This window comes from Mytilus edulis, chromosome 9 (genome assembly GCF_963676685.1).
Source record: "Mytilus edulis chromosome 9, xbMytEdul2.2, whole genome shotgun sequence".
Lineage (NCBI taxonomy): Eukaryota > Metazoa > Mollusca > Bivalvia > Mytilida > Mytilidae > Mytilus > Mytilus edulis.
Window position 1 is genome coordinate 71508602 of NC_092352.1, and position 12964 is coordinate 71521565.

General features: G+C 34.6%; 1 protein-coding gene across 1 annotated transcript; it reads right to left on the minus strand.

Annotated features, from left to right (window-relative positions):
- Window positions 1-2280: 2280 nt before the first annotated feature.
- On the minus strand, window positions 2281-11980 carry LOC139490157 (cholinesterase-like). Its single transcript, XM_071277008.1, has 3 exons — window positions 10777-11980; window positions 10154-10415; window positions 2281-2546 (listed from the first exon to the last, which is right to left on the minus strand). Exons 1-3 carry the CDS (start codon window positions 11978-11980, stop codon window positions 2384-2386), a joined length of 1629 nt encoding a protein of 542 aa, XP_071133109.1. The 3' UTR covers window positions 2281-2383.
- Between the last annotated feature and the right edge of the window lie 984 nt (window positions 11981-12964).

Sequence of the window (12964 nt, forward strand, 5' to 3'; positions counted from 1 at the left end):
GCAGCGTTTATTTCTTGCAAAAGCTAGTCAGAGATGACACCATTCCTAATGGATTCCTCCACCCTTCCCCATTTAGAAAGTTCTAGTTTTAAAATATTTTATTTACTCAAAGTTAAATGGATTGGACATAAGTAAGCCATACTTATGAAGTCCACTCCGAATAACAATAAATTACAATACAATATAAGTATGAGCATGCAATAATTCAAAATATAAAATACTTTACGAGTCTATCAATTGAAAAAGATGAAACAAAAATAACGTAAAAATTGGTAATGATGATGATGATGATGATGATGAAGTGGATGTACCGCAAATACACTTTTTTTTTACATAACAAGAAATCTCTCAGACCTTTTGATAAATAAAAAAATTAGATAATTAAAGTTTACGTAAAAAACACCCATAAAAATAAGAAGATGTAGTATAAATTGCAATGACACAACTCTCCAGAAGAGACCAGATGACATTGAAATTAACAATTAATTATAAGTCACCGTACGGCCTTCGACAATGAGAAAAACCCATACCGCATAGTCAGCTATAAAAGAGGGACGAAAGATACCAAAGTGACAGTCAAACTCATAAATCGAAAATAAACTGACAACGCCATATGGCTAAAAATTAAAAAGATAAACAGACAAACAATTATAGTACACAACATATAAAACTAAAGAATAAGCAACACGAACCCCACCAAAAAATAGGAGTGATCTCAGGTGCTCCGGAAGGGTGAGCATATTCTGCTCCACATGTGGCACCCGTCGTGTTGCTTATGTGATAACAAATCCGGTAAATAGTCTAATTTGGTAGGTCACATTCATGAAAGGGACGGGGATTGTAATTACGACGTAAGGAACATATCCGATATCATTTGTGATTCATAACGGTCAACCAACTCGTGATGGCGTCCGTAAAATTTACGGAGGGATAATTTCAACTTCACCATTTGGAACTCTTGGTTTAATAGCTTCCTTGTGAGCAGCAACCCTCTATCAAGAAAATCATGATAGGAAATGCAAGCACGGGAATATCGTATCAATTGGGAGATATATATCCCGTATGCAGGTGCTGCTGGAATGTTGCTACTTAGAAATGGAAAGTTCACAATAAGAAAGCTGAAATCATCTCTTTTGTCGTAAAGTTTTGTTTTCAACCGACCATCATTGTCAATTTCTAGATGTAAGTCAAGATATAAGGCCGACTTAACTGTATAAAATGCACCGACATTTTTCAGGATCACTCAGAGTTTTTAATTTCGTGTTTGTTATTGCTTGCTGTCTCAATGAAATTCTTATATATATTTAAATTCATTTAATCATGTACTTATTATATTCTGTTTGCAAATATATTAATTTAAAGGAATGTAGGTAAAACGTCAATGAGCCGGATCTCTACTTCACACATAAGACGTCTAAAATTCAACTTGCTGTTTTCAAAACTATCCGAGTTTCTATATATTTGTCAATATGTCAGAAACTAAATCATTCATCGCCTAAGAAAGTTGAAATTAAGAAGGTACCCAATGCTTTGACTAGATATAAGAAGATGTGTATGAGCGCCAATGAGACAACTCTCCATCCAAGTCAAAATTTGTAAAAGTAAATTATAGATTTGGCTCAATTAATTTTCAAAAAAATTTGACAAAATGTTTACTTTTACCTAATAAAAAAAGAAATCTGAACCATATAATTTAACAGAAATAATTTAATTGGATACATACACTTATTTTGATCATTGAGAAGCTAGATTTCTCTTTACTGATAGAATCTGATTGAAACGTTCAGCTGATCGTTAGAGAGTTAAGAGTTAATACCATTAAGTGTTGTGTATTCCCTTAAGTTAAACGTATAAATATCAAATATATCAGAATTTAAAGTATACAAAGAACATATCAAGATTAAGATAGCATGACTTACGAAATAATACATGTATTTTTGGCATGAAATACCATTAATGGTACCAATTTTACTGCACATATGTGCATATCGACAATTTTAAATGTGTCTTCAGTGATGCCTGAGGCCAAACTATTTAATAGTCAACCCCCTTTCACACCTCTCCCCAAAAAATAAAACAAAAAAAAACCGTCGAAGAACTGATGAATACTAAAAAATCCCAAATTAGAAGCGAAAAGACAAACCCGAAAAATGAATTAAAGCTTTAAACATGTTAAATGGAATAACGTTGAATATAATTTCGCCTCAATGGTGTAATTTACTAAGACCATTAAACGTAGGATTGACGATGAACGTTTTTATGATGCTATACATGTTTATTTTGAACATTCTAGGAATATTACATACATTGACATATGAATAGAAGTTACAAAACTGCATTCAAATCTTCAACTGACAATCGCAACTTTCAAATACTTCCCTATTTAGTTGGAAGCTGTTACATTCTTTAAGAACGCACACTGTAATTCTCTTAGTGCTTCACCATCTTGTGGGCAGTCGCTATCAATAATTAGATACTTCCGGTCCTGATTGTCATACAAATTCCAGTCATTACAGGCACACTTATCGCCCTTGAAATTTGGATTCCTACAAAACAAAACTGTTATTAAAAAAGATCTTGATCAAGATAAACGCGTCGTATCTAGAATAATTGAAAAGAAATACCTGACTTGATTGGTTTTACTTAAGTTCAACTAAGCACGATCTGCTTTTTCTGATGCCATAAAACGATTAAAAGATAAAATATCCTATGATATATATGGGCACATATAAACGACTTATTATGGCACCCTCAACGGAGTTGGGGTGACGTATTGTTATTGTACGTTTCTTTTTTTCCTTATTATGGCACCCTCAACGGAGTTGGGGTGACATATTGTTATTGTTCGTTTCTTTTTTTTCTTATTATTTTTATTATTTTTATTCTTCCACACTTTTTGTCCAAGACAGTTCTCGGAATTGGATGGACCAATCTTGATGGAACTATGCTAAAATGTTGTCCACCATGTGAAGTTGTGCACCTGACTTTGGAATGTGCAAGATGGCCGCGGTTACCATGGAAACTCAAAAAATGTAAAAAAAAAATAAAATTCTAACTCTTTCGTTATAAGAGCCAACCTTATGAAACTTTCTGCAGATGTTGGTGGTGGGCCCCCGTGGTACCGACAATACTTAGAAATTCCGAAATGGCTGCCATTGCCATGGAAACAGGCGAAATGTTTAACATAGAACATTCCAGAACATCTATGTTAAATTGATTCCAGAGACATTTTGTGTTAAATGATGGTATATAATTATGGTGAGAACAAATTGCAGGAGCAGGTTGACTTTGGAATTTTCAAAATGGCCGCCGTTACCATGGAAACAGCAAAAATATGAAAAACTTCAAAATGCTTCAAATTTATTGAAACTTATAACAAATGTTGCTTAGCTAATGTAGACTAGACTTTTGAGTTTGGAATTTCCAAAATGGCCGCCGTTACCATGGCTACCGCTCACCTGGCAATAGGGAAAGGGTGCCATCCGCTATTGCTTGCAATCGCAAATCTAGTTATTATTTTTATTCTTCCACACATTTTGTCCATACTATTTCTCAGAATTGGGCAGACCAATGTTGATGGAACTATACCATAATATGAACCGCCATGTTAAGTTGTGCAAGAGACATTGGAATGGTAAAAAATGGCCACTGTTGCCATGGAAACTGATCAAATGTGAAACAAAATGCAAATTTTAAATCTTTCATTATAAGACCTACCTGGATGAAACTTAGTGGTAATGTTCCTTGGTATGCCTAGATGTTGTGACAATATAAGAAAATTCCAAAATGGCCGCCATTGTCATGGAAACAGGGCGAAAGTTTAACATTGGCCCTATGGAAAAATACATTAAAGAAGCATTTGCTTGAAGAATATAGCATCAATCCTGATGAAACTTTATTGATATGTAACATGGCATGTCCCAAAGTGGCACCTGTCTTTGGAATTTTAAAAATGGTACCCGTTACCATGGAAATAGCAAAAATTTCAAAAATTTCAAAATGCTCCAAAATTAATGAAACGTTACAACAATGTTAATACACATCTGTAGATGCAATCTTTGACTTTGGAATTTTCAAAATGGCTGCCGCTCACCTGGCAATAGGGGAAGGGTGCCATCCGCTATTGCTTGCAATGGCAAATCTAGTTATGGCACCCTCAACGGAGTTGGGGTGATATATTGTTATTGTTCGTTTCTTTTTTTTCTTTTTATTATTATGTCACCCTGACGGAGGTCGGGTGACATATTGTTATTGTACGATTCTTTTTTTCTTATTCTTATTCCGCACTTTTTGTCCAGCTTAGTTCTCGGAACTGAATGGACCAATGTTGATGGAACTATAACATAATGTTAATCACCATGTGTAGTTTTGCACCTGACTTTGGAATTAAAAAAATGGCTGCCATTGCCATGGAAACAGCAAAAATGTGAAAAATAGAAATGTGTTCCAATTTATATGAAACTTCTATGAAATTAAGAGACCCATGCACACTTCAACATGGTACATTTTTTTTTCAACTGGGGGGTCTCTAGACATAATTTGAGGGGGGTGAATTTTTCATGGAACATTCCAGAACGTAAGTGTTAAACTAGTTCTACCGACATTAAATGTTATATAATTGTATATTATCATGGGAGAACAATATGCAGCAGTAGTTTGACTTTGGAATTTTTAAAAAGGCGGCCGTTACCATGGAAACAGAAAAAATTCAAAAAATATCAAAATGCTCCAAATTCATTGGAATTTAAAACAGAAGATAAAAAATCTGCATTTACTGATGGACGATTTCGAAATGGCTGCTGTTGAGTGTCAATTTGCAGACCAGGGTGACATCTGCTATTGCTTGCAATGGCAATTCTAGTTATGGCACCCTCAACGGAGTTGGGGTGACATATTGTTATTGTTCGTTTCTTTTTTTTCTTATTATTTTTATTATTTTTATTCTTCCACACTTTTTGTCCAAGACAGTTCTCGGAATTGGATGGACCAATCTTGATGGAACTATGCTAAAATGTTGTCCACCATGTGAAGTTGTGCACCTGACTTTGGAATGTGCAAGATGGCCGCGGTTACCATGGAAACTCAAAAAATGTAAAAAAAAAATAAAATTCTAACTCTTTCGTTATAAGAGCCAACCTTATGAAACTTTCTGCAGATGTTGGTGGTGGGCCCCCGTGGTACCGACAATACTTAGAAATTCCGAAATGGCTGCCATTGCCATGGAAACAGGCGAAATGTTTAACATAGAACATTCCAGAACATCTATGTTAAATTGATTCCAGAGACATTTTGTGTTAAATGATGGTATATAATTATGGTGAGAACAAATTGCAGGAGCAGGTTGACTTTGGAATTTTCAAAATGGCCGCCGTTACCATGGAAACAGCAAAAATATGAAAAACTTCAAAATGCTTCAAATTTATTGAAACTTATAACAAATGTTGCTTAGCTAATGTAGACTAGACTTTTGAGTTTGGAATTTCCAAAATGGCCGCCGTTACCATGGCTACCGCTCACCTGGCAATAGGGAAAGGGTGCCATCCGCTATTGCTTGCAATCGCAAATCTAGTTATTATGTCACCCTGACGGAGGTCGGGTGACATATTGTTATTGTACGATTCTTTTTTTCTTATTATTTTTATTCCACACTTTTTGTCCGGCTTAGTTCTCGGAATTGAATGGACCAATGTTGATTGAACTATAACATAATGTTAATCACCATGTGCAGTTTTGCACCTTACCTTGGAATTAAAAAAATGGCTGCCATTGCCATGGAAACAGCAAAAATGTGAAAAATAGAAATGTGTTCCAATTTATATGAAACTTCTATGATATTAAGAGAGTCATGCACACTTCAACATGGTACATTTTTTTTCAACTGGGGGGTCTCTAGACATAATTTGAGGGGGGTGAATTTTTCATGGAACATTCCAGAACATAAGTGTTAAAATAGTTCAACAGACATTAAATGTTATATAATAGTATATTCTTAGGGGAAGAACAATATGCAGCAGTAGTTTGACTTTGGAATTTTTAAAATGGCGGCCGTTACCATGGAAACAGCAAAAATATGAAAAACTCAAAAATGCTTCAAATTTAATGAAACTTAAAACAAATGTTGCCTAGCTATTGTAGACTTGACTTTTGAGTTTTTAATTTCCAAAATGGCCGCCGTTGCCATGGAAACGGCACAATTGTTGAAAACAGAAAAACGTAAATAAAGCTATGAAAACTGACAGAAAGATCTTTTGTTATGGATATATCTGCATTTACTGATGTAATATTTCGAAATGGCAGCAGTTAAGTGGCAATTGGGGAACCAGGGTGACATCCGCTATTGCTTGCAATGGCAATTCTAGTTATTATTTTTATTCTTCCACACATTTTGTCCATACTATTTCTCAGAATTGGTCAGACCAATGATAATGGAACTGTACCATAATATGAACCGCCATGTTAAGTTGTGCAAGAGACATTGGAATGGTAAAAAATGGCCGCCGTTACCATGGAAACTGAACAAATGTGAAAAAAATCCAGTTTTTGGTTTTTGTGAACTGTTTGGATTTGCTTTAACTCAGAATCGTCATATTTTAATACAAGGTAGGTGCCCACTATATACAGGTGTTGGATGATTTTGGCACCCATTGGAACTACTATGTTGCCATGGAAACTACACCAAAAATTTCAAAATTCTCAAAATGCTCCAAACTTCAGGAAACTTCACAGTAACGATGAGGAACATTGGAAGATGTGGAATTTGGCGTTGGAATTTTGAAAATATCTGTTGTTACCTTGGAAACAATGCAAAAAGGTCAAAACTTTGAATTTTCACAGAACATTCCAGAACATCGATGTTAAAATTTATTATAGAGACATTAAATGGTAAATGATTATGGAGAGAAACAATTGCAGCGAGGGTTTGACTTTGGAATATTCAAAATGGCCGCCGTTACCATGGAAACAGCAAAAATATCAAAAACTTCAAAATGCTTAAAATTTAATGAAACTTATTACAAATGTTGCCTAGTATATGTAGATTTGACTTTTGAGTTTGGAATTTTCAAAATGGCCGCCGTTGCCAGGGAAACTGCAAAATTTGTCTAATGGCTGCTGCTGGCCTGGCAATTGGGGAAGGGTGCCATCCGCTATTGCTTGCAATGGCAAATCTAGTTATGTCACCCTGACGGAGGTCGGGTGACATATTGTTATTGTACGATTCTTTTTTTCTTATTATTTTTATTCCACACTTTTTGTCCGGCTTAGTTCTCGGAATTGAATGGACCAATGTTGATTGAACTATAACATAATGTTAATCACCATGTGCAGTTTTGCACCTTACCTTGGAATTAAAAAAATGGCTGCCATTGCCATGGAAACAGCAAAAATGTGAAAAATAGAAATGTGTTCCAATTTATATGAAACTTCTATGATATTAAGAGAGTCATGCACACTTCAACATGGTACATTTTTTTTCAACTGGGGGGTCTCTAGACATAATTTGAGGGGGGTGAATTTTTCATGGAACATTCCAGAACATAAGTGTTAAAATAGTTCAACAGACATTAAATGTTATATAATAGTATATTCTTAGGGGAAGAACAATATGCAGCAGTAGTTTGACTTTGGAATTTTTAAAATGGCGGCCGTTACCATGGAAACAGCAAAAATATGAAAAACTCAAAAATGCTTCAAATTTAATGAAACTTAAAACAAATGTTGCCTAGCTATTGTAGACTTGACTTTTGAGTTTTTAATTTCCAAAATGGCCGCCGTTGCCATGGAAACGGCACAATTGTTGAAAACAGAAAAACGTAAATAAAGCTATGAAAACTGACAGAAAGATCTTTTGTTATGGATATATCTGCATTTACTGATGTAATATTTCGAAATGGCAGCAGTTAAGTGGCAATTGGGGAACCAGGGTGACATCCGCTATTGCTTGCAATGGCAATTCTAGTTTTTATTATTCTTCTTCAACACTTTTTGTCCACACAGTTTCTCGGAATTGTATGGACCAATGTTGATGGAACTATACCATAATGTTGACCAGCATATGAAGTTGTGCACCTGACTTTGGAATGGTCAAGATGGCTGCCGTTTCCATGGAAACTGCAAAAATCCGAAAATATTCAAAGTGTTCCAAACTGGAAGAAACTCCACAGGAATGGTAACTGGCATGAGATGATTTGCAGTTTGACTTTGGAATTTCCAAAATGGCTTCCGTTACCATGGAAACAGCTCAAATATCAAAAATTCTAACTCTTTCATTATAACATCCAGCTGGATGAAACTTTATGAAAATGTGACCCAGTATGCCAAGATGTCAAAACAATATTTTGATAGTTCAAAATGGCCGCCGTTGTCATGGAAACTAGGGCCAAGTTTTGCATTGACCCTATGGAAAAATGCATAAAATCAGTATTTTCTCAGAAAATAGTGCAGCAAAGTAAATGAAACTGTATTGATATATAACATGACATGTGGCAATGAGATGTCTGCTTTTAGAATTTTGGAATTATCTACTGTAACCATGGTTGCAGCACAAATGTTCAAAATTTCCAAAAAAAATAAAGTGCTGCAAACTGGATGAAACTTCACAGAAATAGTGGCTGACATGTGCGGAGTTGCATTTTGAAGTTGGAATTTCCAAAATGGCCGCCGTAACCATGGAAACAGCAAAAATGTTCAAAATTTCCAAATGCTCCAAACTTAATGAAACTTTACAAAAATGATGATTTGCATGTGTAGAAGCACTTTTTTTTACTTTTACAAATTTTCCAAATGGATGCCGCTCGTCTGGCAATGTGGAAAGGGTGCCATCCGCTATTGCTTGCAATGGCAAATCTAGTTAATACATGTTTTTGGTTGTTTTGGTAATTATTTTAGTAGCATTTAAATTCTGGAATAACTAAATTCTGTGTCTAATTTATATTGTTTCTGACTTCCCACGTTGTGGTCTTTCATCTAGACTTGATAGGATATTGAAATCGTTTGACGGGTGATGGATGACAGAATGCTTTTTAGAATTTCTAACACGAAATTAAATTAAAAACATCAATTTTTCAATGTATCAAAATATGTTAGGAATATCACGAATTTAGAAAAAAAAGTCCAATTTGAAAATATACAAATAGAGATGAATGGGGACTGCCTGGCAAACGCTTCATTATTTATTTTGCTTTGTTAAGAACACAGCGTGTCTACTGACGAAAAGAGTATATTCGATAAGGTGTTTTAAGTGTTCACTGTCCTCATTCAGGTTGCACTTTATAAATGTAGCTGTTTCTAAAACCACGCCTCTTTTTGGGAAATATATAATATTCATAGATAATTTGATTTAATGACATACTGGTTCCAAGATATGATCTCTATGTGTCATCTCATAGAGACATAACTTGGGAATGTTACCAAACGTATAAAACATACTATTGCGGTGAAAAACTAATTCTGAAGTAGGCAAAAAGTAAAGGTAGGGGTAGTACATAGTTTTAGTATAGGTTTCAGGGCATATAAATGTTGAAAATATGCCGCACAGCCCAATGTTTTGACCTTTGAATAAAATAGTAGTGCATATCAACTTTCCATTCTAATATAAACAAAATTCACGAAACTTCATAGTAAAAGGGTCACAGTTTTAGCCGCAAAGGGAGTTCCTATGAGAAATTACGTTGTCTATATTTACAGAAATGCAACCTTCAGCCTCATCATGTTTGTGTTATGTTTTACTTTGTTTTGTGTTTGCATCGGATTGTTTTATGGTTTGTTTTTTATTTGCTTTTAAATGTGGTGTGATTGGTTTCATTTAATGATATTCTATGTTAAAACTGCCTTAACTGTTTCATTGTATTGTAGGTTGCCCTAGTTCCCCACATTTTTTCTTTGTTTGCCATTAGCTACTACTATTGTGTATATTTCAAAAGCAGGCACCTTTTAGATGTAAGAGGAAAGACTTTTTCGGCTGACACTTAGGTCGAAAACTATTTTCCCAGATGACTGTTAGGTTGTGAAAGCCTTTTCTCAGGTGACTGTTATATTATGAAAGCCTTTTTCCAGCTGATTAACGTGTAGATGAGTAAGCATATTAAAAATCTGACTCTGAAATCAATTAATTTTAGGTCTAACGATAAAATATTGTTTAATGAGATATATTTACCCAGTTTTGGCAAACGCAGTCCAGTAGTTCATCATTCTTTCACTAACAACCTTGTCCGATTCAGTAAAATTGACATCGTCGATGAGTGGGTCGCCAAACACGTAACTTATTTCAGTTGTATGGAAAGCACCAAACCACGGCGGGGTTGGACTTTTTGTCGATCTATGCTTAAAAAGGTACATATAAACTGGAAGGCCTATATACATATCGTTAAATGTCTTAGCGATATCTATAACTGGACATCGGAAATTTATATCTGAACCTGAAATTAAATGCAAACAATCACTTGCATTGAAAATTTTTCAATCATGAATCAAATAATAGCATGCGTGAAACAATGACATGATGAACAGCAATAACAAATTTAAATAAGACATAGCAAAAAGAATTACCAAAGATACCAGGTTAATAAGTTTGTACGCCAGACGCGCATTCCATCTACAAAAGACTCATCAGTGACACAAGAATAAAAAAGGTACGAATTTAAAGAGTATTGAAAACCCAAAATGTTGAAAAGTTTTTCGGGTAGATTTTTTTTTTAATTAAAAGTTTGTTAACAGTTTATTTATAAATTTGATCGTAGTGTGGTGATACTGTATTGCACACACATCTAACACACTCACCTATGTCATTTAGAACATCCATGTATGATGGTGGTTCCCCAGGCATATAAGGGGCAAGATAATAATCAGCTATTTCTTTCAATGTTTCGTTACTTGCATCTAAGGTAAGAGGAATTAAATCGAACAACTCTTCTTTGGTGATAATTCCATCTAGTACGTTTATAGGCATCTGTAACAGACCAACAAAATATGTTATAAAGAAAGACAACTCATTCTTAAGAGCCCCAACCAAAAGTGGAATAGGACGTATACTAAAGGGGTCTTTCAAAAGTTCAGCTGGTGGCTCAGAAACAAATGAGAGTGCATCTACTGTTGGCAAATGTGATCTAAAAAAGAGAGGAGCTTTTGGGTTTGTCGGTAATTGTAATGCTGATAACGTGGATGCATTTAGAGACCGTAAACACTGCAAAGTGCCCTCTACTGTTGACTCATTACATCCAACTTCTGTAGCAAATGCAATACCGGTGTCTAATGCAACCTCTGGTGAATGATAAGTGAAATAAGAATCAGCTGCAGCACTCATAATGATAGCTTTTTGAAAGTATCTTTGTGTAACGCTAGAAAACATATGGTAGTTTATGCTTGCCGCACCAGCACTTTGCCCAAATAAAGTTATTTTTTTCTTGCTTCCTCCAAATCTGTTAATATTATTATATATCCATTCTATTGCAAGCCCTTGGTCCATTAATCCCATATTACCTGGTGCCGCGGTGTCGTTTAAATATAGAAATCCCAACGGTCCAGTTCTGTAACTTAATGTAAAAACAATTACGTCTGCAGACGCAGCGAGAACCTTGCCGTCAAATTGTTGGATATCACCGACAATAAAACCTCCATAATATATCCAAATCATGGCATGTTTCTTTTTGCTTCCTCCCTTGGGCACCCATGCGTTCAAGTACAAGCAATCTTCGCTTTGGTTTTCAACAGGAACAGCCGTTCCGAATGTTTCGGGTTGTGAACATGCTTTTTGGAAAGCTTTCGTTTGTTTTATATTTTGCCATTTATCTACTGGTAACGGTTCCTTAAACCTTAGGTTACCAATCGGTGGTTCAGCAAATGGTATGCCTAGGAATGTTTTGACTTCCTTGTTTAAAACAGATTGAGCAAAACCTTCAATTTTACCTGTTTTCGTTCTTATTTTAGTCCTAATTGCAATACAATCAGATAAAAGAAATATCCACATGAACCATCGAAGTAACATCTTGATCACAATAAGTTTTATCCAAGGAAGCGGTAACGATTAAAATTTAGTTACATTAACTGTTAAATACCAGATCAAGGACATCCGTAATTAATAGATGTGAAATTTATTAAATGCATGCAGGATATGATCGATAGAAAAGAAGACATGTATTTATCAAAGTTGTACAAAATCGAACATGTAAAATGTTGTTTGTTTATAGTTAACACGTGTTTGGTTAATTATAGTAAGGTCGGTTCGATTGGGATATTGAGTTCATGCACGAGTGAACTCATGTGGTTTAAAGCCATTCGAGCCATTGCAGTCAAAGTGTACAGTAGCATTTTGCAAAATAAATAATATTATTAATCATATTATTTATTTTCAGATTTCTGGACCACAAGTATGGGGAACCAGTACAGGCTGCTTAATAGCTATATATTTATATGAACTTTCAACAATATTATACTCATATTTATAATAAAATGTGCGCTTCTCTCTGCAAGTGGCGTCTCCCATGTAAAAGTTTGTGGTTATTTGATAAATATTTTATGTTTGTTTGTGTTTACGAATTAGAATTTAAATACAAATTAGTGGTTATTATTGTGCTTGTAAACAATATATTAAATATTGAATAGGAAAACCTATTCGGTACATGTAACCAGCAGTATTTTATATTTCCCATTAATCTTATCTATAACTGATTTTATTTAATATTTATCCCTATTTAAATCCTTAAGGATGTTCGCTACTCTGTTTTAAAATAACAAGGTTTTTTTTCTTAGTTTTTCGACGCTATCAATCAAATTATTTTTTTCAAAATTATATCACACTATGAGGTATGGCGAAAATCTGGATTCAGAATTTTTTTATTTGTCATCTGATTGACCACAATATTTTTTTTTATCAAATTGGGGATCAGAATATATTTTTTCAGGAAAAAACCACACACACTCCACCCTTTGAAGTTAAATGGTCACTCCCTTAGTCGCCATACATTTGTTT